Source organism: Planococcus citri, chromosome 5, assembly GCF_950023065.1.
Source record: "Planococcus citri chromosome 5, ihPlaCitr1.1, whole genome shotgun sequence".
In the NCBI taxonomy this organism is placed as follows: Eukaryota; Metazoa; Arthropoda; class Insecta; order Hemiptera; family Pseudococcidae; genus Planococcus; species Planococcus citri.
The window spans coordinates 36,844,442-36,872,090 of record NC_088681.1 but is presented as its reverse complement, the minus strand read 5'-3'; the positions used below and the strand labels follow the sequence as shown (position 1 = coordinate 36,872,090).

The window sequence follows — 27,649 nt, the reverse complement described above, 5'->3', positions numbered from 1 at the left end:
TTATTCAGTGGCGTGGCCAGAGAGTGAAGGGGGCCATTGTCCTCCCTTGCGAACGAAAATTTGAAATAAAACGTGCAAAAGTGAACTTTTTTTTGTTGTTCCGGATCCATTTTTTCTAAAAAATTTCGCTCTCGCTTCGCTCGAGCAGTAATTTTACCTTCATTTTCATAATATAATCACCACACATCACGATAGGTTTCCAGAAAATGACTCCTAATTTTGATGTTTCATGCCTAGAAATCTGGTTTTGCCTCCTCCTTGAGGAAATTCTGACTATCCAACTGTATTTATTTGATTTCTGCTCTCCGAGAAGCTTAATTTTACCCCCCCCCCCAAAATGAGACGGCAAAATTGTTTGGTTCTGACCCAATTATCCCCCTCCAAGGAAAAATCCTGGCACCGGTACTGGCTTGAATACATCGAGTGACCACTATGTTTTAAGTCATTAACTCAAGTCGTCTAATTTAGACTGCGCCCTATTGACAAAATTATGCATAAAAACAGGCATGTTGATGCGTAATGCGTTAATTTGGACTTTTTTCAAAAATAAACATGCGATTCGGCCTGCGAATAGCATGTGTAAAAGCAATGTTGAAGCATGTAAAATAACAGAAGAATTGAAAAAAATGTTCTGCCCTGGACAGAAATTGAACCTGGGACCCGCGGTTTCAATGTTTTTGCGTTGCTTAACCCACTCGGCCACTTCGCCGCATGCGAAGAGTGGAGTTATTTCCGCATAAATGTTTGTGTGTTGTGAACTTATTAAATTTTTTAATTTTTCTTCAAAGTCCAAAAAGTGCAAACATTTATGAGGAAATAACTCCTCTCTTTACAAGAAGCGTAGTGGCCGAATTGGTTAGGTAACGCGGAATCATTGAAACCACGGGTACTAGGTTCAATTCCCATCCAGGGCAGAAACTTTTTTTCAATTTTTCTTTCATTTTACATGCTTCAACATTGCTTTTACGCATGCTATTCGCAGGCCGAAGCGCATGCTTTTTTTGAAAAAAGTCTAAATTCACGCGCAGGGCTGTTCACCAATAAACATAAACGGTATTGGTACCTGTTATTGGTATTTAGCATTCAGTACCCAAGATGGTATTGGTATTTCGGTATTTTCAATACAGTTGTTATTTTGGTATTGGTATTTTGGTATTTTATGAAATTTTTTTTCGGTACCTACATATCTAGTATTGGTATTGGTGTTGTACCAATATAATACCGAATAAAAAGTGTGTTTTTAGGCCAAAATTAAAGAAATTTTTCTAATTTTTTTTTGTAAATTACACTTTTTTTATTTAAACACCTTGATTTGGGAGTTTAAGGTTCATCATTATCACTTACAAGTTTTTCAATCTGAGTAATTTATTAGTTATATTTTATTTATAATTTTATAATCAATCAAAAAATTCAAAATACCACAAAATACCAATACCAAAATATATCATCAAAAATTATTTTGGTATTGGTATTTTGGTATTAATACCGTTATAAAATCTTTATCGGTATTTTGTAAATCGGTACTTCATCTGTCTAAAAATCGGTATTGGTAAAACGGTATTTGTAAGCCCTGTATCACACGTGCTTGTGCTATGCATAAAAGCATGCGTTTTAGCATGCTATCGCATAATTTTTGTCAATAGGGCGGCCTTTATTTATAATACAAAATGATTTAGCTTATTTTATTCATATTTTTATCCTTCTTAACATGTTTGACTTTATAATAATAAATCATATTGACATGATTCGTGGAAGTTGGTTGTGTTGTTATTTGGTCTAACATCTAATGCATAGAGTTAAATTGGGATGACTTCTAGCTCTACGACTATAACCACTATTTTGGCATTAGGTAAATATTCCCTCCCTAGGTAGGGTAGTATTTATATTAACCTTCTCACAGTTCTCACCCATCAGAGTAATTAAATTAATATCTCAATTCTCAGTCACTCATAAATTAACCCTATCAAAGTGTCATGAGATTTATCCAATTTGCGAGAAATCCAAATATTAGGTATTGAATTTCAAAGTCTATGGGTCTGGAGAGCTTATAGAAACTGATTCATCATAACATCCCATTAAGTAAGAATCGATTTTTTCAATGTGAGCCTGAAAAAGTTACTTACATATTTGGTTTAGGGTTTAATAATTGGTAAAAGTTCTCAAGTATAAATTTCATATGTGAAAATATGTACTTACTTATTAATACTAGGAAATATATCCTGCAACACCATGTAAGTTTGCAGTGGTAACCAGCAGAATGCGAACAACGCTACTACAATTACCAACATCTTGATAACCTGCAACATTGAAAAACAAGACAAAACGATAAAAATATTTACACAGTCTAAATTATATCTACGAAATTGAATGCGGATCACGCTTTTTAACGGTCAATTTACACAATCGGGTATGAATTTTAATAATCGCGTATAATCCTATGCAAATACTTAGTATCGTAGAATTGATTATAAAACAATGTATCCGTTTCAGTATCCATAGGTAGTAGGTAAATATGATACGGAATAAATTAAAAAGATATTTTATAAACAAGCTACGCGTAAAGGATTATTCTCTCGAACAATTTAGTCTCTCTCTATAAGTTTTCTCTCGTTTAAGGCTACAAGATAGATACATTATGGAGATGCGAGAAACGGAACCTGCACGATCAGAAAATTACCATAATCGTTTTAATTGAGCTGGTAGTTTAGTAAAACGAAATAACCTTACGGGAGGTTAGGAAGGTAAATTAATCGCATACGGTTTTAGCCGGATGGTTTTTCACTGTCGTGCGATGTGGTGGCGATGGCGATAGGTGAATTTTGATGAGCTTTTATCGTCGTCGATGCGATGCGATGAAGGTGAGAGCTCGCGTGTTTACCGATTCGTACTTAAATAAAAACGAATAAGTGAAATATTTTCACCACGAGGGGTTGAATGAAATACTCATTGATGCGTAATATCTAAAGTAATTTTTTTGTTTACATAGCAGCGTATAGACTAGGTCGGTAGACGTATAGTAGCTCTGGTGAGCAATGAAACAGACTGCTGTCTTTATTTATCGCAAGGGTTCAAAAGCATCAAGTGGATAAGTGCCTTTAAATTTTATATTAGGCAATCAACAAAAGTAACTTTTCATTTTAAACCAAGTATACAGGTATTAAAATGTAATTAAAAATTTAACATCGGTTGCTAAATTAACATGGCATAAGTTATATAATAAAAAGCATCATATTAGATAACGATCGAATTCCAGTTTTTACTTTAATTGGCCAAATAAAGCTTCAAAAATTTTAATTAAAATGTCACAACGTATCCGCGCTCTATTTCTCAAACCACTACTGTATTACTACGTAGTATATAACCGAATTATTTTATGGCCTTATTTCATCCTGTTGATGATTTTTTTCCTCTCGAAACCCCCCTCAGAATTATATAGCCTTCGAAAATGAAAGATAATTATTAATTTTCTTCGCCAGTTTTTCCGCCTTGATGGTATTAAGTTTATAGGTATAACTGGACGCTTTTTCCAATCAAATAGGTTCGTTGAAAAATAAGCTATTTAGGGGTTTTATTTGAAAATGATATTTTTTCTACATTTTTTGATGAAAATACGCGTACCTACGCGTCATATCTGAAAATTTGTTACAAAATGAAAATATAATGAGTACCTACGCTGCAGAAAATAAAACTACAATATTTGGAAAATTTGAGTTGAAAAAAAAATGAAGAATATGATGGTGAAAATTGACATGTCACGCTGCATTTTAGTCAGTTTTCAAATTGTGTTTTCAAAATTTGAAAGTTTGGAGACTTAAAAGCTCGATTATCAAAAAAATACATAAGTGAATTTGAACTCTGAACTCTCTAAAACCCAATCATAAGACTTTTCACGCGCCATTTTCAATGTTTTGGTATTTTGACCGTGTGTTCAGAAGATAGATTTATTGGGTTAGATCGAAAAAAATAATAAAAAATTTGGCTTTCAGCATTGAACAAAAAAACTTTTGACAGAAGTTGGAGGCTGCTATGTTCCTTGGGACGTGTTAAAATCCCATTTCGAAAATTAATTTGTCGGAAGGAACGCTTCAAAAACTCCACTGCATTCTTCGATATGATAAGAACAAAATATTACATATAAATAATTACGTATTTACGGCAAACAGGATAGGCAACTTATTTAACACCATTTTTAAAAGATACCTTCATCGTATTTACGGCGAACTGAACAGGCAACTTATTAAACATCAAGGTTGAGTAAATCACGAAAAATATTATTGGAACTACTGATCGCAAATAAGTACTTACTCAAAAAAACATTTTCAAAAATTATTTGTGATTCATGATTCACAAAACGTTGATTCTGAAAATTGATTTGAATCACGAAACATTTGAATAATTTTTGATTTTGACAATGATTTATTAGTAGAAAAATAATAGGGAAAATTTTTTGGTCATTATCGCCATTTAAGTACAAAAGTCGAGGGAAATAATCATAAACTGATCAAATTTTTTCAGTTTAATGAAATTCCAAAAATTGGCAACACCTTAGATATTCCAGAATATTTTCCCAATTTCAGAAATTATATCTTTTGAAGTTTCGGCATAAAATTAATGGAAAATATTTCAGAAGAAAAAATTTTCAAAACACGAGTTTATCCAAAAATAAACGATTTGCTTTTTCAAAAATGCCTCTCCCCCCAGACATCTTCACAGCTAAAATTTATTTTAATTGACTTTGAGCTCAAAATAAACCTAGTCGTTCTTCAATAGATCTAAGTACATACTAATAATTGTTAAATTAGTGGTTTTTGGGAAAACCACCAGTTTCATTAGCGATTTTTTTTGAATACCCATCTATAGGTGCTAGTTCGTTCTACAAGGGTCATAATTGATACATATAAATCATGAATCATGAATCATGGCCAAAAAATGATTCAGATCGCAGAATTATTATCTTTTTTGTCATACTTACGTACCTATTCGGATATAAAAAATAGCTTTAGCTATCATTATTATTTGCAATTCATCAAATACTTAGTAGACAATATTTTTTTCTTCAAAATTGGTACCAGTTTCATTACTTAAAATATGAGATTTTTCGGAACAGATTAAGATTTTATAGAATTTTTTTTTTCAAAGAAGGTAAGTTGTTGGTTAGGATGGGTCGTATTTGATTTTTTTTTATTTTTAGGATTGGAGAGGGATCCCATGAAATGTTGTGGGGACCACAGGGGTTTCAAATTTTAAAATTTACATTGAAAATCAAAAACATCAACTTTTTTGATTGTTTTTTTGTGATAATTGGTCATATATTACACCAAACCGTTTTTGAATTTTTTCAATTTCTCAAAAAATTTGCATGCCATGCAAAAAAAAATTGAAAAATTTCAAAAACTGTGTCTTCTCTCTTGTAAGTGGATATAATATGACAACTCATCACTACAAAAAAATTAAAAAAAAAAAACTTTTTTTGACTTTCAATGTACATTTTAAAATTTGAAACCTTTTGGTAGAAAAGTGATAGTTCAACTCAGATATTCAAATTTTTTCTGCAATTTTTTGAAGCCCTCCTACGACTTTTTATGGAATCTCCCGCCCAATTTTTAAAAAAATTGGCGCTCTGTGTAAATTATTGTTCGCTCAATATGCCACTTGCTCTTAATTATTTTTATAGAGGAAAGAAAGCGGTATTTACATACAGGTGAAAATGTTTTCTGATATAGAATTCATGTTAATTTAAAAGCATTTCATTTCATAGAATCGTGTTCCCAGTTTGTTTTACACTCGAGTAGGTATCGCACAATTTGCAAAAGAATTAATTTCCCAAAAATTTAATTGAAAAGTTTTATTCGCGAACTTCTCTTTCCTTTTTCTCTATTACTTGCAAAACTAACTGAATCTACCTACCTTTAAATTACAAAACATTTACCATTGCAATAGGTCACCGCAAGTTCAAGTAATTTTTTGACAAAAAGTGAAAATTTTTTCCAACGCCTACAAAAAATTTAAACTTTGACATTTTTTTTTACCAAGATGATTCCACAAGTGGGATTTTATTAATCTGCAGCTTTCAGGGTCGAGGTCGACGCACCACGTCCCCAACCGAATGAATTAAACGCCAAATTCATTAAGAAACGTAACACTTTTGCGTAGAGAATGCGTCGCGGGTCGGTTTTAAACCCGTAATAATTTTTATTAATGTCCAAACGCGTACGAAATTTCTAATTTAAATTCGCCACTTCAATTTAAAAAGTCAATACTGTAATTTTAAAATACCAGGCGTTTTTAATGAAAGTGACGCGCCATGCCAGTTCAAAAAGGTCGATAGACTAGAAAAATTCGTGCCCTGAAATGTCGGCATTTGACCGTATCAAGTGGAAAAATTAATCAAAAAAATCCTCGGGGAACGTTCCTGTAGAACTGTTAGATGCGATGTGGCTCATTAAATTTGTAAAACCTTTAATAAATTTTATCTGCGTTCGAGTCGTTTCGTTTATTTAAACTTCAAACGATACGAATTTTCTTCCAAAGGAAAAAAACAGCTCACGTGTCTTTAAGCAGTAGAATGGATTTTCAAAAAAATTTATGATTTTTTTCTCGAAATTTGGGAGAGAAATATTACGAACCTCTGAAATAAAGATCATCCAAAATATGTACCAAAATTACACCCTCTATCTATGTATTATCGCAGCTACATTCAAGTTTAAACTTTGGTTAACCGCAGACGAAAATGATTAAAAAATTATCTACGAGTAAGTACTTCGCATCTGTCATATTTGTGGTAGGTACCTTTACCTTTACCTACCTATGGCAGAATGCTCAACCACAACAGCGTAACACTCGTCGAACCAAGTGGGATGATTTTATAGTTAGATAGGTATAAAATTCACCACATGGTGATACGCTGCTGTAGCTGTAGGTATATCGTGAAATTAAACTCTGAAAACAGGCCACCAATTATCATAAAACAGATTTTAGCACGTGTTTGTACCACTACAACTGAAAAACCTTTACGACGATCGTACGGTATAATTTCATTTTGTGGAATAGACCTACTCGCTTTTTAAGCATCTGACGTACGTTGAACGAGAATTCACGCTTTTTGATGTAAATTAATGCGTACTCAACGTCCGCAAGCTTTTCAACACCACTTATGCTGTATACCTAATTTTTGAAGATCTCATACTCGGAACGTTATACAGCGAACGGTGCTTTTTTCAGAACCTGAAACCCTATATAAGGTAACCAAGAAACTACCCGAGAGAAAATCTTCACGATGCTTTTTAAAATTATACCAGATTAGCAAATTATAATATAGTCTGGGTAAATGTAAACCATTGCGTTTTAAAGATGATAATTTTTTAAGCCTTCAAGTCCGTCGAGTAATTCGTGCAACGTAGTTTTGCTGAATATTCATTCGATGCTCGCTTATTTGGGTGTTTTTATACTCGTAAACTCATTCCGCTCTGCGTAAGAATTCCATCCTAATCGGCTTCTACGTGTGAAGAGCTTTTTAATTATGTCGAAAGGCGTAAAAAATAAGCTTTTTTGATTATCTTACTCTTCAGGAAACTTTCAGACGTAAATTGCTTTTCATTTTAAACTTCTCACTAAAAAAAAGAGCAAAGTAAAAAAATCCACTTTGTTTACATTTCGTATTATTCTACGTCAATGATTCGTTTAAATGAAGAAAATCAAGTTGGAGTGGTGGTTTATTAGTAAGGTAGCGTCGAAAAGCAAATAATGTATTATGTGGTGTGAATTTTCAAGTTTTCTTTTTTTTACTTACCTACTTTTTTTTACGCATTTCTCAAATTTTTAGCATGCTGGTAAGTAGGTTCATACATATAGTTGACAGATAACTGAATTTTTGGATAAAAAAGTTATTTTTCGTTCTTAAAATTGACAATTTTATCAATTTTGTTTTTTCAGGAACTACTGAGTATTATTTTCAAAAACTTTCCGAGCATCAAATATTCTTTTGAACCCGATAAACGTCATGCAAGGTGATTTTTCTATATTCGACCCTCAGGGGCTGAAATTCGGAGAGTTTTAATTTTGGGAAAATTTTGGAATCACCATTTTGAATCTATCCTTTTGAACCTCGCTAAAAAATTTCAGTTCATTAGTATCTGAAAGACCTCTATCTTACCAAGTTTTCAGCTCAATAAAATTGTGCGCTGGTACTCATATCCAATTTTTTGTTATTTCAATGCTTTGGGAACCCCTGGAAAATTAGAAACCTGCGATTTGCGCCAAACGCAACGTTTTGAGATGTATAATTCAACTATCTTGATGAAAAAGTTTAATTAAGCTCCCTGTATATTTGTAATTTTGAACCCTTTTTTAGAGCCCCCCCCCCACTTTGGGCACCCCTAAAAAAAGCGTTTATGCATATTTTTTCAAATAAATTGAAGAATTTACTTTTACATTTGAAACACACTAGCATGTGCTCGATAATTTATCATCTATTTTTTCCTGTAATTTTCATAATTGAGCTTTTTTGGGTCAAATTCTGAGGCATTACTTCGTTGAAATCGTGAAAACATGATTTTTAACGTTTTTTCAAAGAGTAAAAATTTCAGAATTTGACCAGTATAGTTTCGAACTGGAATACAACTGATTTTGGAAAAATGTTGTTCAATCGGTCAAGTGGGTCATCAAAAAGCATCAATCATGGAAATTCACTCTCCACCTTGATTTCACCATGATGAGAGTCCACTACAGGTGGTTTCAAGTCTTTTTGAGTATCCAGCGACTTTTTGGAAATTCCAGTTTAAAAAAAAACACTTGGTGCTTGTTGGTGATCAAATTAACCAAAATCACTGTGTTACAGTTCATAACCATATTGGTAAGTATTTTCGCAGTTTGCACCCTGTTTTTGACATGTTGGACATAAACATGACTGATGACTCTGAACTAGAACATAAAAATTCTGTTTTTAAACCTTTTTGAAGATAGTTTTAATTTTGTGGATTTTTTTGAAAAATGTTTTCAACATAGAAAATTATTATTCAATTGGATAGGATTTAGGATCATAAAACGAAATCATTGGGCAATAAATTTCAATTTCTAGTACAAAGGTAATCTATCACAAAAGTCACATCTAGAGCACCTTTCAGAAGTTGGTACGCGTCAAATTTCAGCTCACTAGGTCAATTTGGGGAAGCACTAGTGATGACTAAAAATCAAAAACGATTAAAAAAGGTGTAAAAATACGCTTATTGAACATGTTAAGGGGATGGGAAACGGTTAAAAATTCCACCCCCCCCCCCACGTACATCTAGAGAGTGCTCCCCTGATGAAAATGTCAATTTGTCAGTGGGGAGGGTGCGTGACACAAGTTGTTTGGAGGAGAAAAGTACGAAAAAAATTTTTATTTCTGTAGGAAGCTCACTTTTGAATATTTATATTTTACATATAACTTATAATTTCTTATCAATTGCAGATTTCTATTTAAACTTCTTTGACCTTTTTCAACATAGGTATCCCACCCATCCCTCCTGAAAATGTTGACATCTGCAAATTTTGAGTCAAGGTGATACCTACTGAAACCCTTGCAATCCAACGTCAAAACAAGTTCAAATATCAAATTTGAGTGAATTTAGTTGAAATGCTTTTGGCATGATATGACCATCATAGTTCGGTATAAAAAATGGGGAAAAAAAATTAAATCAAACATGTGTAAAATCGATGGAAATGGATTTCTGAGACCACAAAACAGATTTTGCGAGTGGTCTCACCTTCAATCCTGAAATCATGATAGATGATAAATAAGCCTTAAGTTATTTTCCCTTTGTTCGAAGGAAAATCTGGCTAAAAATGTTTCAACTGATATTGAACACATTTTGAAGATGGGAACCATGATGGTACTTGAAAACTATTCCTCGACCGAGAAATGGAAAAATCAAGATGTGAAATAGAGAAAAAATGTCCAAGAAGTAATTATAAATTCCCAGACAACCCGTATCAATATTTTTTTAAAACAAAGCTCACAAAATTATAATAAATTTCATGATTCCATTTCTTTTTACTGTTTCGCGGAACGTACGGAGGTGATTAATTTTCAATTTTGAAAACATGGGGGCAACTTGTTGAGTGGAATGAACGTCTCCAGAGAGAAACGGTTTATTTGTATTAATGAAGATAGCTCGAACCAATATTCCAAATCGCTTTTATCTTTTCTTTCGCTAATCATTCGATGGCATCTTGTCGTTTACGTAACGCGACGCCCACATTAATATTACGAGACATCGTTTATAAAATACGGGTATATTTAACTCCAAGTTAAAATATTCGCTTAGTCTAACTTAGAAATTGCGGTATCGTAGTAGATCCCCTTTTCCGTATGATTTATGTGTCAAGTACGCATAGCTTACCCTATTTTTAGTCTACGTTTTCTCACAATAAAGAACCCAATTGTCGGTGGTATCTACAACAAAACCCTTATGCAACCACGACATGTCACCTGAACTTGGTCATCAAGCGGAACAATGAATTCGTATCTCGCAGGAATTACCTTTTAATGAAATCAAACCACGAGATTGTCCGGATGTCAAAGTTCGAGGTTATACCGATTTCCCTTCATTCCTACATACTCGTACCTACAATCCAACCTACGCGAAATGCATGTAAAATATTTTGCATACCCACGCGTCTCAACTCTTCCAGCATTGTGGTTTTTACGGCGAATCGTCTATGCAACTTATTCGACATGGAACGTACATATTTGGATTTTGGTTTTCGTATTCGTATTCGTATATGTATTTTTTGGCCTCTAAATCAAATCGACAGTGTTGAACATGATACAAACCGCGACTGTGGATCGTTTTGAACGATGAATAATATGAAATTTTACATTTTACAGTCATAGGCGAATTTTCGAAATCTTTTCAGCTTGGAATTTTCATTTTAGAATATTGTATGCAATATCAATTAGTTTATTTTGAAAGTTATTACGAAGGATATCTTCGAGTGAGAATGTCAAAAGATTCAAGGCTGAAGATTTGTAAAACTATCGGATACCTACTCATCTCCAGTCCCCTCCTCCCTGATTTGCAATACTGAAAAAATCCAGAAGAAATCGTGTCCTGAATTACAAAAGAAATAACATCTTTTCACACTTTCGATGCATTTTTTCAATTTGGAATACGTTTAACGTTTGGCGCATGTTTAATGACAGTTAGTTACACAATTCTAGTCTTACAAATCGAATGTCTGAATTAGAAAAATACGATAATCACGAAGGGTTGATTTCAACGGACCGGCCATAGTTACGATGGATTTTGGCGTTTTTTCTGCCATTCGAAGCGGAGGTCTGATTAGGTTTTTAAAATGGGTTTCCTTATCGCCGACGATAAATTTTTAATATGTGAGAAAAGTATTACCTATTGGTTTGGTTTGAAACGTTTGAACAAATGAAAATATCCACGAGGCAAATTCTATTGTGAAATAACTTCACAATAATGCTCATTAGTAAGCACGTCAACCCTCATTACCCCTAACACGTCGGCAACACGTAACACCAACTTGTTAATTAATTAGACCGGCTACAACGAAGGCAAAAACATTGTGGGATGGGATTTGCTTTTTAAACAACCCTTTTGCGACTAACAATTGCACAATGCTTTAAACGACTTTTGGGCTTTTATACTTACTACATTTATTAGGTATGTATAATGTATAGAATACAAATGCCAAGAAAAAAAAAGAAAATGAAAAAACAGGAAAGGAATTGCATAAGGCGGTATCACTTGTTGGAATCGTTTGGGTTTGAACAAATCAGCAGGAATTTTTGCCATTTTCGTGTGCAGACAGTGTGACACGAAAAGGGGTAAAAATAGATACGCCTGTATAGGTATAAATAAGTACTGTATAATAAAAACAAAGGGTAATCTTGATTTTATTATCGGGTCAAAGGTCAAATATAAAGGCAAATGTTTCAAGAAAAGTGTGCTGAACTACTTTTATTGATAAAGGTCTATATTTATAGAAGTGAAAAACTAGCCGACATTTTTATTGTAGGAATTATTTTTACATCGGATAAGGTTGAGAGAGGGAACGAGATTCGGGTAGTTTATTGTAAGAAAAAATCTTATACGATTATGAAAAAAATAAGTTAGAAAGAGATAGAATAAGACTATTCATATCTATCGTACTCGTATATGGGGCTTTGATGAAATATGTACTTCAATAAAAGGTCGCGTAAAGTTTTTACTAATATTATAGATATTAAAAGAGGTGTGCTATTTCAAACTTTCGTATCCCTTTTAATATTGAAAACAGGCATACCGTAAGATTCATTTTTTTATTGCCTATTTTGAAATTTCCAACGTAGAAAATTGTAGAGCGAGTTGAATCAATATTTCGTTATTGAGTGAAATTGAAAGTGCTCAGGAATACTTACCAACGTACGGTGAGATGCAAGGTGCCTCGAGTTTTCGAGTAATTTTATCATAATAAAAATATATATATAAAAGGTCACGTAGCCTACTAACCAAATGGCTTATCGTAGTTGAGTTCAAATTTCACTAACCTCAAAATCTAGAAGAGAGAATTGGGAAAAAATGAACAAGAAGCGAGGCATATCTTTTATGATTTATTTCTAATGGTGTCAAGTTCAAATTTAATTTTTTTTTTTTGGTTATGGCTCCTGGAAAGCTATCTACTTTGCTCGTATAAAATTTTTAATAAATTTTATTTTTTTTGTTGAAATTGAATTGTTTAAGATGCTTTAAAATATTTATGCACTACTTATGTAGGGGAGAAAAATATTGAAAATTGATATACGAGTACCTATGGTACCTACCAACTATACCCACGTGCCTATTACATGATGTTCTACTATTTTCTAGATCTTTTCACGTTTTTAGATTGCACGAACAAAAAATCGAAAAACCAAATTTTAATATGTCGTCGTCGTGGTCACACTCCTTTACAGGAGATAGCGTATACTTCCATCTACATACATTATATGTTAGCTGGTTTCTAGCATACCTGATAGTTTCTTTCATGGCCTTACAGGGAGAGTTCGCTGGTGAATTTGTTGTTATAGCAGCTCTGATCGTTTCCTCCCTCTTGTCGTTCTTTCCTTTCTTGAATTTTCCCCTGTACTACTAGCATGAAAATACCGTTTTCTCGTATTTTATGTGCTAAATACATTAGCTTTCTGTTCTTGATATCTTCTACTACGACTTTCTGCTCCTCTCCTATTCTTATTAATACTTCCTTGTTGGTAATGAAGTCCTTCCATGAGATCTGTAGTAGCCTTCGATAGCACCACATCTCGAAAGCGGATACTTTCTTCTCGCATTCTGCACTCATGGTCCATGTTTCACAGGACTACTTCAGAATGGTCCATACATAGCATCTCATAATTCTCTTTCTCAGACCTAGCTTCATTGTTTGATTTCCCAGCACATTTTGGCTAGGTTATTGAAAGCACTTTTTGCCATATTCCAATCCGCGATTTAATTTCTTTATGATCTCTACCATTGTTGTTAATCAGCGAGCGCTCCAAGGTGTCTGAATTGTTTAAGGTGCACCAGGGGAAGTTGGAATTCAGGGTAAGTTAGAAACTTGCTCTAGCGCCTAGAGGATTATATCTGCCAAAGTGCCACTAAAGGTGACTTGAGGGTACTACCCCTACTTCATCACAGCATAAAAATTTTCACGATTCAGTTTCATTTTAGATGTCTTTGGTTCAATTGTATTTTGTTGTTGTTTTGAACTTATTTTGAATTTGTTCTAAAATACAGACTTTCTATTTCTTAGTTTTTCGCATATAGCGGACGAACCGTGCGTCCTAGTGAAAATCTGATGAAGGGGATCTCAAAGAGAATTAAATTCTCTACAATTTTGTTTCCATGCAATTTTTCTAGGACGCTCCGTTTGTGATCTACGCCTCTGCAAAGTTTAGCATGTTCTGACTTCCCCCAATTGTGGGGGGAAGTCCGAACAGTTTATATTTTATTTCACTGAGCGAAAGCTACTGTGTCAATCGCGCTCAAATTTTCACCATAGGTTAAAAACCCTTATGGGAACCTACATAATAAATTTGAGCCACATTGGTTCATTAGAAGGGGAGTAACAGCAGGTCAAAGTTGAAATTGCGAAAAATCATTCTGACTTGCCCTGGTGCACCTTACATTTTCAATTTCTTGAGTTCCGATGTTGATTTTGCCCTCTTTATCATCTCCTTTTGTAAATCTCATAACCTTGGTATTATCTGCGTCAATTTTCATTCTATATTTTAATCCAGCACTGTTGATTCGGTTGATCATTTTCTGCATCTGAGCTTCTCTCCCAGCAAGAATCACTTTGTCATCTGCGTACCTTATTTCATTTATTCTCTTGCCATTGATCTTGAATCCCATTTGTTCAATTTGCGCTTCTCTCATTATTTCTTCTGCGTACATGTTGAACAACCTTGGTGAGAGGGGGCATCTTTGTCTCACACCTCTCTTTATACCACATCCATTCTCCAAGTACTCAGTTCCAATCTTGATGTTTGCGCTCTACTCCCAGTACAGGTTCTTGATTATTTGCAGGTCTTTGTCATTGATATTGTATTTATTCAGGATCTCCAACATCCTTTCATGCTCGACACAATCAAATGCTTTCTCATCATCGACGAAGCAAGCAATGATTTCCCTGTTTGCATCAACCTTTTAGTTATATAGACGGCTACTCATACTCAAAATTATCCCACTGGTTATGTTGCCAAGTCTGTCGATTTCAAATTGGAAACAAACGCATCTGCGCAAATCTCAGGAATTGATGCATGTAAACATGACACGTGTAAACATTACCATCAATGTAAAACCGTTAACAACAAAATACGTACACATGTTTCCTGAGACATGCGCAGATGCGTTTGTTTCTAATTTGAAATTGACAGAGTTGGCAACAAAAGCAGTGAAATGATTTTGCATTAGAGTAGCCATCTAGATAACTATAAGGTTGATGACTCTTTGAATGATCACTTTCAGCAGGGCAATTGCGTCACTCATCCCCAGTGTTGCACGAGTGGAGTAGGAGTAAGGAGTGCAAGGAGTGAGATTTTTTGAAGAGTATATGCTTGGAGTAGGAGCAATATATGCTGTAATGTGGAGCCACACTCCTATGATATTGATAGAGTACTCCCACTGTTTCAAAAAGGAGTAGGAGTGGAGTTGGAGTGTTCCCAAATCAAAACTCCTTACTCCTCTTTTTCCCCCTCATTTTCTGACTAATTATATCAAAATGTTGGAATGTTGCTGTTATTCACGTATGTATTTTTAATTCTTTTATTTGTTTATTTTACTGTTTTTCTCATTAGTTATTGCCAATGATGTTATTTTATTAATTATTGATATACTTTTACCATATTACACCTTTACTTCATGGGTATAATCAATCACTCAATATCTGTAGAGTCAAAATTCCTGAAAAATAATGACAAATGATGAAAACTGATAGGAGTAAGGAGTGGAGCAGGAGTGGAGTAAGAGTGTTGACAGTTCCTTTGGAATGAGTAAGGAGTGAGTACGAGTATAATGAGTAAATTTCAAAACTAGGAGTGGAGAGTGGAGTTTGGAGTATGATGAAAATGCTTGGAGTAAAAAGGAGTGCTGAAACCAGCACTCTTGCGACACTGCTCATCCCTTTTTTCGCTACAAAGCCATACTGTGTTTCGCTAAGATTTTCATCTATCTTCTTTTCAATTCTGGCATTTATGATGGTAAGTAGTAGCTTCAGTGTGTGGCTCAATAGGCTCATTAATGCGATGGATCTACCTTACTTATATGTAAACGAAAATTGTTTTTCAATTTAATTTTTAAATGGAAATTTAACAAAAACTGAGTACTTATTAGAACATTTGAGCTCAATTGTTGCTTTGGTCGTTACAAAAGTTCTGATTTTCAAATAATTTTCCTGATATCTGTTCTGTTATTTGTATCTCAGAGCTTGAACGTTAATCTGACGTCAGATAAATTTTTGAGGGCTTAGAAAGAGTTATAAGTAGGTCTTGTACCCAGCTATTTTGTATTTTTTATTCAAACCGCAAAAGTATACCCAGTAAGTATTTGAAAGTTGTTTCTACTAAAGAAAAAATCTGCGGTCATTTTTTAAGGAATTGTTTTTACATTACGGCAAACATTGAACTCTATGAATCATCTCTCCATACATTTACCATACGAAGGAGAACATCGCTCTATGAGACCATTACATTGTTATTCGACGTATGTAATTTTTTTCTCGTGCCAGTCCACCCATACATGGCATTAATACAGTGCTGTAGCAAGTTGGTACTACGAGTATATATCGGCGTATCATCGAGGAAAAATTAGCGTCTTTTTATTTGATAAATGTACGCCACGTTTACGTCATAAATTTTTCCAAAAACCGAGTATTTTCATGGTTTCGTCGAGAAAGTAGAAATATTTATATTCGAAAAAAGTAATAACGTGTTAAAATAAAAACTTCCGAAAACTCGAAATTATTGCCTATTACTAACTGCGAAGGCGCTACAAAAAAATACTACGTAGGGAAAGGAAACACCTCTGAAATATCATAAAGCGTGTTTCCGCACTGCTGCACTCGTAACATCTCCCAAACGAATATGTTTTCTATTGTAAAACACCCAACATAATATTTACTTTTTTAAATCCCTTAAAACCTGCAGCCTACGATTGTCTGTAGTTTATTATTAGACTGGCAACGATAAAGTTCGTTAAAGGTTATATTATCAATAGAACGATATATCTGCCGAGAGCTTCATCCAGCTTCCATACATCGAAAGAGTTATATTTCAAGTCGCATTTGTGCGCTAGATTAAATACCACCAACGAAAGAGGCGAGAGGAAAATACGAGCCGGATGATTTGGGAGATGAAAATGATTATAAAATACCGCCCAGCTGGAAATACTCGTAAGTTTCCGAAACATCGAGTTCTTGAAGACACATAAATGACGCCGTTATGGGATTACTTTTCGTAGTAATGTTGCCTCGTATGTAAGGAGTTTAATGAAGTGGCGAAGAATTCGCGAAATTTTAAATATTCTTGGGCTTTTTTCGCAAACACTGCTTTTCTCTACGCATACAATTTGGCTGTTTCTATAGCCTCAGCGGATTTTTATTTTTATTTTTGTTGGCAAAATTGAGACTAATTTTATGAAGCCACTTGTTCGCTAGGGGTTTACATATTTTACTAAGTTTACCTAGGTATCTACTACTGCGCTGTAAATTTATTTTTAGCTGCAGGAAGTTTACTTTTAGGTGCACTAGTCGCAGACGCTATAGGTAAAAATTTTCCCAAGTCTGGTGGTTTGTAAACCTTATACCTAATTATTCCGCTAATTAAAGTTGTGTCTTTTTATTTGACTTGTAAGCTTTTTCCTTCTTTTAAGGTGGGTATATTTTATTTATCATGTTTTTCTTGTTGATATTATTTTTTTAAGTGGGTTAAAAGAAGGGTAAATTGGGTTGAAAAAAAATTGTAATTATAATTACTTATTTCACGAAAAGAAATACCTACCTGCGTTTTATTTGAAACGTTTTTTTTTTTCACTAGAGAAAAAATGTTGGTCAGTTAAGAAAACATTAAAGAAATGGAGCGAGAAATTACAAGCAGGTGAATAGAATTATTCGCAAAAAAATTCAAAAATTCAGGATGTAAATATTTTTTTCCATTCTGAAAGCGTAGGTAGGTATTTTACTTCACTACAGAAAGACAAGGAAGTGGAATCAGCAAATCAGCCTCCGTTCAGACGGTTTCTAAAAAAATTTTTAAATAATGAGGAAGTGAAATCACCTTCAATAAATTTATACCCAGTCGTAATTATCTCACAAGAAAATATAGGTAGGTACATTTCGATTGAAGTTATTGTATTTTCAAGGTGGAAAAAATTGTCAACCTTCTACGATAAGTACCTTATTAAAAACCGAACAAAAAAATATTTTCCCCAATAAACGAATTTTTCATCTTATACGAATATTTGGTGGACTTGAGGAAAAATCTGCGCTGATTTCCTCAGGCTGAAATTTCACCAGTCTACCGAAAAAATTCAACGCATTTTATCAAAGTTGGCAAGAAAAATGAATTTCTCTGTTTAAAGAAATGTATATAGTAACATCTTTGTTAAAATTCAAATGTTCATCTCCCTCGAACCGGAACGTAGCTCTGCATGGGAAACAAAATATGTGATTTTTTTCTCCATTTCACATTCAATACGCAACAATAAAGGTCTGGGGCTTAACATTGAAAAAGTTTTAGTCTGCTAAGTCTAAAAACGGATACGAAAGTTTTATCATATGAACGCCTCTTATGGATATAAGATTACGCATAGCAGAAGAAGAAGGAAAAAAAACGAGAAATATACAAAATGAAGCGAACCTTAAAACGTGAAATATGCTGATCGAGATAGTGTACTGGAATGGGAAACGCCGAGGAAAAGTGGTAAGAGAGGAAAAAAGCCTAGTCCGCTTTAGCATTACGTATTAAACAGGATAAGTAAAAACTTTCGTACAATTTCACAAACGCTTCCGTTGCTAGTTTTTCGAGGTGTGTTAAGGTTTTGATAATTCGAATGAAAGAACTGGCGTGTAAAATTTTCCAAATGAGAGGCCAACAAGTACGCGTTGGTCTTTTTGAAATGTTTACTCCGCACGACGACGACGACGACGTGTAAAAAGCACCTATAAAATATAGTAATTCATGTTTTCAACGGCTAACAATATACTTTTGCGAATTTTCTCTGACATTGTGGCGAATTCGCAGTTTAAACTTTTCAGTTTGCGAATCAGTTGGAAATAATGGTCGGTGTTTCCTGTTTGACGAGGTGTTGTTTTCGAGTCGAGTAGCTACGTTTGAGTTGTTGAATGTCATGTTTATTGGTTGTGGAGTTGTTGTTATAGGTGTTTTAAATTTTACATTGGTAATGTTTTGAAATTTTGAAAATGATTTCGAAAAGGAAGTGTATCTAAGTACTACGAGTATCATTGTCAGACATCAGTTGAAATTAAACCATTCAGTGGAGACCTTCTTTTTTGAGTTAAAAATTATCTACTCAAAAAAAAATTCAGCTCCGGAGTACCCTTGGAAGAGAGATGTGAGTCATGAGTCACGACAGTTTTGAAACTAATTCGGCTATTCGTGTTTTAATAATGAAAATTCAGCATTGAGAGATAGGTATGGGAACTCAAAAAGAGAAGATTTCCGAAAAAATTGTAGTTTTTTCCTCCAGGCAATAGGTGCCTACCCAGTCTGTTTTGGGAAATTTTTTTCCAAAATTCGACACCTTTTTAGGGTTTTACTGAGCGGTTGAAAATTTTCAAATCGCTTCTTTTCTGGTACATTCGTATTTTGAAAATTTTTTCTTTCCAAATAAGTATCATTTCGCATTAATTATGCCAACATTTCGAAAGGTATCATTTTTGAAATTTGGAAAATATTTTAGAATACAACGGTGCCAATTATTTTATCACTGCAGGCAATTCAAGAAAATCAAGAAAATTATCCCGAAGACGCAAAATTTTTTTGTCTTTTGGAGATTAAGTAGCAATATGGCAATAATGACCAGAAAATTGGACAACTGCGTTTTGAAATATTCCCTCAGTTTCAGAAACGATATCATTTGATATTTTGGCATAATTAATGCAAAATATTTCAAAGGAAAAAATTTTCAAAACACGAATTTTCCCGAAAATAAGCGATTTGCAAATTTCAACTAGGTACTCACTTACTCAGTAGAACCCTAAAAAAAGGTCTTGGGTTTTTATGGCAATATCCTAGGTCGACGCAGAATAATCTCAAAATTTATCTCTTGAAATTGAACTATTTTTTCCAAAACAGGTTGGGTATGGGCGCAAGGCGAAAAAACCAAGATTTTTTCGAAAATTCCTCCATCATTTAAGGACCTATATATGTCCCTTCGAGGAGTATCTCCAGAGCTAAAATTTTTATGAGAAATTTTCAACTCAAAATGAAAGTTCCCTCTGATTTTGGTTTAAATCCTCCAACATTTTTTTATCACGATCTACCATAATACGTACTTATTTTATATCTATAGGAAAACACTGAAATATGCACGAATAACTGTATCCTATCTAAAACCAATGTATCATTTCAAGTGTCACCATTTCGAGCCATTCTGGAGCCCTCAGCACTATTTCAGATTTCGACCGACGGTTTGGAAATTAATTTGGGCAGCATAAAATAAAATTTTGGCTTCTTCTTGGACTGTTTAATGAGTTGATCCATAATTGAACAGGCCTCCAGGTGGATCTTCGAAGCTGTTCTTGACCGAAATATTTTAAAAGATACTGCACGGAGAGATTTTGAATCATGCCGGAAGTTCTAGAACGACTCAAGACATTCGAGGGGGGGGGGTTGTTAGACAAAATGTGTAGGTACATCCGTTCGTGCAAATTTCAAAAAGTACTCCCACTGTAAGAACATTTTTGATTTGTTGAATTGAAAAATGATTTGTTTTAAGTAAAGTTTTAAAAATTCTCAAAGATCAATTTGAAAGACAGAAATTTAGAGACCAGCATTATTTAGAAAGAGGACTGAGGAAGATTTTTTTCTTAAAAAGAGGATTATTTAGAAAGGCTTGGATCAGAAGAATTCTCACATTTTTCAATTTTGTACTTTTTAAATTTCTATTCCTTTGAAGGAGGGAGCTTCATACAAGGAAACTAACATGGCCTGTTGGGGGAAGGGGATCGAGAAAGCTTTTTTCTTGAAAAAAAAGGTTGTTCAAAAAAATTCTCCCCAAAATTAAAAATTTTTCAAACATTTTTTACAGACTTCGATTTTTTTATACGCAAATTTATTTTGATTTTTTTCAACTTTTTTTTTGGGGGGGGGAGGGGGCTCCTTACAAAGGTACTAACATAATTTGGAGGCCCGAGGAAGATTCATTTTTGAAAAGGAATTATTCAAGTATGAGAATTCTGAAGTAGAAATGAAAACCTTCAAAACATTTTAAACTACATATTTTGATTCACCTACTCATTTTTTTTTTTGATAGATTACTCCAACTTTGATGGACTTTATACCAGCTAGCATAGCTTAGGGAACGTTTTTCTAGAATGAGAGGTTTACGCAGACAAATTCTAATGTGGAAATGGAAAATTTTTATGCATTAAGTAATTATATTTTTATATTTTTTTTTCATTTTTTTAAATTTAGGGGGCACTCGTCGCCATTTGTTAGGTAGGAGGAAAATAAAAAATATGGAATTTTTTGGTAGGTGAGAGGTGAAAAATTTCAACCTCTGCTGAATAAGATACACCTTAATGTCTATATTATGTGCGTAGGTATTATAATTTTTAAGTGAATATGAGAGAGTAGGCATGTTTATTTTACATTTATATTTTCCATCTCGTCGCGGAGTCTCCAAAAGAATTCAAAGAATTTAGGCCTGAAAAGTACATCGTTACGCATTCCCACATTTTTTCGTTTTCTTAAATTTTGGTACCTATTGAAAATAAGAAATGTCACGCTGTAAAAGCTTGAAAACACCTTCGAAAAAAATCATACCTACGAATTTTAGCCGAATTTCTCGAGTCAATAAACCATACCTCGTATATAGAATTCGGATAACGACCTTTATCACAACAAGAGAAATATCAAAGCTCAACTCGGGTGTGCGTGTACAACTCTATTAAAAGGTACGAAAATCGGACAATAGTTTCATAATAGGTACTGAGGGTTGTGTTGCGTATAAAAATGCGATATTCATTCGATTTATGCAATTTATGTAGCACACGTGCCAGATGAGATAATTGACGTGTGCTGCAGAGAATCGAATCGGTACCGTGTGAAAAAAGGAGTATTATATAATGACTCACGAATGTGTGAAAACAACATAAACTGTGCACGTGACTTTGAAAAAGTTCATTATTTCGAATCAACATCTCTATAAGCTCGCGTAAGATGAAAATGAAAAAAAAAATACGCCTATCTTATGACGAAAACGAAAATCTTTTCTTACGTCACACACGTCTTTTTCAGCAAATATTTCAATATATACTCGTATAATATACGAATAGTGTAAGTTCATTGATACGAAAAAGCGAGAACTTAATGTAAATTTGCAGAAAAAGAAAACGATTCGTGTGCTAGGATGTGTAAAAAAATCGAAATATTTACAATTTATGGTGCTTCGTTAAGGGCAAATTTTGCAGTATTTCTCGCGACGAGAGAGTTTTATTTTAAGAAATTATTACCATCGAGACTGGCGAAAGCGTCGAAAAATGTAGAAAAATAATCAAAATAATAAAATACACGGTGCACGATGACGTTTAAATGTACCTAACCTTTTTCTTTCGTGCAAACGTCGGCGAGAATTTTATTATTTCGCTTAATTAATTTTCATTGCATAAATCGTATCCTGCTTCCTAGTACTGGAACAATACTTAACTTCAATGAGATTATAAATGTAACAAATGGATTGCAAATTTGTAGACGAACAGAGTGATTCGTAAATGAGTCAGTTTCTTTGAATTTAAAAAGAGAATTGAGTTTTGATACGATTAATGATGTACCAAAGTAGGTACCTCTACCTATCTAAATTTCCATGTAAATTCCAAATCCTTCTACCTAGATTGTTTTAAAATTCTGTATCGAGAGATGTCTTAAAGGGTGAAAGAGGTGGTTTTTTTGTTATAATGTACTTGGAATCGATTCTGGTCATGTTTTTCTACATTTGAAAATAATAAACGTAGATTTCTTGGGTTTAATGATTTTTTTTTGGGGGGGGGGATATTTGGCTCTCATTAAATTACACATCATCGTATCTCAAGGCTCAATTCGTCTTTGAATAAAATTTCCTATCAATACGTTATACGAGTAATTCCTTCCCAGCGTTGTTCGAGCGATTTCAATTTATTTGCTCTTTTTTCATAATACACCTCAAACATGATGTTGGTATCGAGTCAAATTTTCCTAAATCTATACAATATCAAAGTACTAGCTCGGCCGCTGTCGCAGTCGAATCTAAACAACAACGAAAAAAACACCTCTATAAAACTGAACGATGTGGGAGTTATTTCCATCATCTGCATGTTTCCATAACAAATTCATTCTATAAATAAACTTGTAAAAAGAGTATATAAGTAAGTACGAGCACGAATGAAACAGAAAACACGCTCGATGAAACATCAACTTTTACTCAGTATATTAACCTACATTGTACTTTGATTCAGTATTCGCGTTTTTTTTTCCTTCCGCCGTAAAGTGAGCAGATATCAAAAGCATTGTGCATTTGGCAATTTTTATGAAATATACGCAAAATTAATGGAAAATAGATGACTGAGTCATATAACATATCCGCACACAGACTGCGACGATTTGCCTTGAAAATAGCTCTGGTACTTTAAAAATACTTCATCTTTCGAACGAGACCAATTTCCTCGACGTTGCATGCTAACTTATTATTTCCGCTTGGCTGAGCTTCGGGTATACAGCACTGACCTATCATAAGGTAGAAATGCATTTACCTTCTGGGTACTTACCTTTCTTCTTCTTGTTTTTTTTTCAAGTGTGTTTTAATAATTTGGCAATAGTTTTGGAATATATATTTCATTTTTTTGACATTTATTTTCATTTAAAAGATGATACGTCTGTGTTATTTTATTATTCGTATTCATCATTTTTTAATGTATAGGGAATCAAGATACCTATTCAGAAATTATTATTACCGACGTAATTGGAATTTTTCCCGAGGGTTCACATGTACCTACATTATTTGAAATAGAATTATTTTCTTCTCAAATTATTGTTGTTGTTGTAAAAGTATTGGAGTAGATATTAAGTTAGAAAATCGAAGATGCACCGTTGTTTGTTCTTATCAATCCTTTCCTCCATCACTATCTCTTCTACTTATAATATCTCGTTATTACATTTTGCTTTTGTTTCATTTTCGTGTCTAGCAATCGTTTTGTTTACTGAAAAATTGACATGAACATTTTTATCGAACTCAATCGTAATACCTTAAACTAGGTACCTACCTACATGGCTTCATTTCTTTGTCAACAAATTGTGACCATTTTTTCAAAAGTTGGAATTTGTTTTCGTTTCTTTGTAATAATTAATAAAACAGGAGTTTTTATTTTTCAAACTTGTTAAAATGACAGGAAAAGTTGAGTGTAAAGGAATTTCTTACAAATGAGGTAGGTACCTACTCATAATGGCCGACAATTTTTTGAACCATAACGATGAAGCTAAATCAAAGGAGAATATAAGAATGCTGTCATCATTACTCATTGGTCAAAATGTTGGGTACCTACCTACTGAGATGCATTTTTTTCGATTTTTAGTGAATTTTCAAAATTCAAATTTGGGCCAAAAACCAGAAAAAAGTCAAAATTTGACAAAATTGTTCTAGAAAGCTAAATTACCCTGCTTCAACTTGCCTAATTGATTAGAAATGATTTTCAGCTGTTTAGAGCAGTCGTATGGAGTTTCCATAAAACATTTTACCATTATAAATTTACACAAAATTTTTCTAAATGAAGTTGAAAAGATGAAATTTACTTTATAATGGTAATTTTAACATGCTGATTTAATTAGAGGTGGTTTCAAGCCATTCTGGAGCCTTTAGCCTTTTAGCCTTACTTTGGAACGGATTCTATTTTAAAAACATACGGTATACGGAACTAACAGAAAATTATTTTGGAAAAATGGGGAGTAATGGGTCAAGACAGTCACTAATAAGCACCAATCACGTCTGTGCGTGTGTTAAAATAAATTTGAATTTTTAACACTTTTTTGAAAATTTGAAATTTTTATACTACGACTGTACGCTCTAAAACGGCTGTAAACCAACTTCGATCGACTCAACATGTGAAAATTAGAGCTTGATGTAAATTCTAGCGTTCCGATTTCATCATTTTATAGGTGTTATTTTGTGAGAATTTCAAATTTTGAAAATCTACTGGAGACTCCAGAACTGCTCAAAACGGCTCAATACTGTTTCCAATGGTTTTGGGATGTTGAAAATAGCGTGCAAATTTCAACTATCCAGGTCAATTTACGAGTAAAATGTTGATCTTTTCGCGTTCTTGTCTTGAAGGCTTCCGGAAATTCCCCAAAAAATCAAAAAATGCACTTCAGCATCAAAAATATTATGGAATTTGTGTGTGTTCTTTCGATTACCTTTGCATGGTTCAAAAATTTTTCTAAGGATTGGGAAACCTTCCTAGTCATATTTTGGTCAATACATATTCGTGCAAACATTTTCGAAGGATGGAAAAAGCTTTTTCAATACGCCCAGCACAACTTCTTTTTTTTGTCAAATCATCTCGTTCCTTGAAAAGAAATGCAATTTTAAAATTTAATCATCAATTCTGAGTTGATTCCAAAAAATCTAATTTTTAGAGAGATTTTTCAAAATTCTTTACTCGTATTTCTTAAAAATAAAAAAAAAAAACAAAAATAGTCATTTTCATGCACTTTTGCTCCTTTTCATCAGTTCTTGATAAAGACCTCACATAAAAAGAGGTTTACGAGGGTGGCTGCTGCATATGGGAGGGGTGAATTTGAAAAAGTTCATATACGTTTTCAACAGGATAGGTATTTATTGTAGAATTTATTGTTTTCTTTTTTTTGTGAGATAAATATGTAAATGCAAAAACCCAAATTATTTAGTGGTCCCACTCCCAAGGGCTTATGGTTACCAGAGAAAATAAGGAGTCTTTGGTACGTTGACCAGGACGGTGCTTTTGACCACCATTATTTACAAGAAATCGCGTTAATACGTAGAAATTTTTCTAACCCGAGCATCATTATCATATTCACGGCAAACTGGGTAGGCAATTTTATTTACACTCCTGATGGAGTAGCTTATTCCAGACGAATACTAGAAAATGATATCGAGTTTTCTGATTTCGGTCAATTTTGTTACGAATTTTCTCTCGTGAACATGAAACGAATATCTATCCATATCTGTTTGCGTTGTTTTAAACTGTCGTAAGTGTAAACAGGAAAGTCGTAAATCAGTAATGAAAATTTAAAAAGCTCGAATTTGAACTTATAAGATAAAATCTCAAATTTTTATAATCAATACTGTTGTAAGCTACGTGAAAAAAAAATACAGAAAAAATACATTTTTACCTTCTTTGCGAAAAACTAATTTTTGAAATGTAATCTCAACACACAGAGCCACAAAATTCTCGATTTTGATCCAAATTAAAAAAAAAATTATTGAAGAAGTGACATATTGATTCTTAATACTGAGCTCTCTCTTTTTCCAGCCCCGGTGCTCCTGAACATTATCAAAATACACAAAACGTCTTAGTTTGCCAATTTTGAAAAAAAAATCTCTGTGTACCCCTTAAAGTGATTTGGAAAAATGAAAAAAATGCTTCAAATTTTTTCATTTTTTCCCAAATACTACACACAACTCTGAGTTACCCAGCTTTTACGCCTTCTTTCCACCAACTCTTTCAAAAAGTGAAAAACAACCCATTCTGGTGAACAAATGAAAAACTATTTTGAATTCAAGAACCCTCATTGTATCCGCTATCTAAAAAGAACAAAATAAGTATACACATTCAACAGAATATTTTAGAGGAAAAGCCCGACCATTCATTCCATAAAAAATTTCTTCTCGCTGGAAAAAATTTCCGGTAAATAATAAACATTAGACTCGGACGTTTTTAAATTAATTTATCGCACTAAGGAAAATTACGTTCATTTGTAAACAAATAACGAGCCGATTCCATTATGCCTACCTATTCATTTCACCTTCTTAATCTCATCCAATTTACTAATCTATTCGTTGAAGTAATTCGAATTCGAGTTACGGAGAAAAAGAAGCTAAATTGAAAAGGTATTGTGACGCAGTCTGCGAAAACGCGTTAAATTTTATGGAAACAAAGAAAGTAGTCCATAGGATGAGGAGAAAAGGACCGCAGCAGTAGCAGGTGGGTTAATAGTAATGTTTTCGGCAAGACCATTAATAATTCACGATAATGAGAAACGATGCCTATTCTGACGGAAACCAGAAAATAAGTCGGAATTTAGAAATGGTAACCGATCACGCGAATTTCAACGTAAGCGTGTAGTAAGTATTAAGTACTATAACTTAAGCATAGCGAATGAGTAGTTGCCAAATATACAATACATTAGGTAGGTATAGTACCTATCTACCCGAGACGATTGAAAACAACGTCAAGGTTTTTGCTTAAGAAGCAAACTTTTGTATGGTTGCAGATTTAGCAGATATTATATGGGTAGTAATCCATCTTATATACTAAGTATATTTTTAGACTTTTGGAGGATAAAAATTACCTATTCTATATAGTAGCCTAATATGAAAGTTGAAAGTTTGTTGGAAAGTTACACGTAAGTATTATACGTACCTTTTTCTTGTTCTTCATCAGGGTCGCATCCCGAATGAATTGCGCGTTCCCAGGCGCATGTGAGCCCCATAAACGTAAAGCCATTCGAGCGTAAACGCAAGATATTATGCATAAAGGTACGATGTACTGTAGCAATAAAATAAGAACTCGGTAACTTAACATCACATCGTTCGGTAGTTCGGTATTGTAGCAAAATGGTTTCGTATGTATTCGACCCACTGTAACAAACAGCCAAGACGTGATTTGGTGGTTGATACTTTAAAATGTACACCATACAAAGACCCTTAAAAGGAAGCTA

At 33.6% G+C, this 27,649-nt stretch overlaps 1 protein-coding gene across 2 annotated transcripts in view; it reads right to left on the bottom strand.

Annotated features, from left to right (window-relative positions):
• The window catches only part of LOC135846909 (neuromedin-K receptor-like), a 129,939-nt gene that overhangs the window by 2,951 nt on the left and 99,339 nt on the right, over positions 1 to 27,649 (bottom strand). For both annotated transcript variants that reach the window (XM_065366271.1, XM_065366270.1), the window contains 2 exons: positions 27,352 to 27,569; positions 2,197 to 2,297 (listed from right to left, as the gene is read on the bottom strand). In XM_065366271.1, coding sequence (XP_065222343.1) covers positions 2,197 to 2,297; positions 27,352 to 27,569 — 319 coding nt within the window. The remainder of the gene's footprint in view (positions 1 to 2,196; positions 2,298 to 27,351; positions 27,570 to 27,649) is intronic.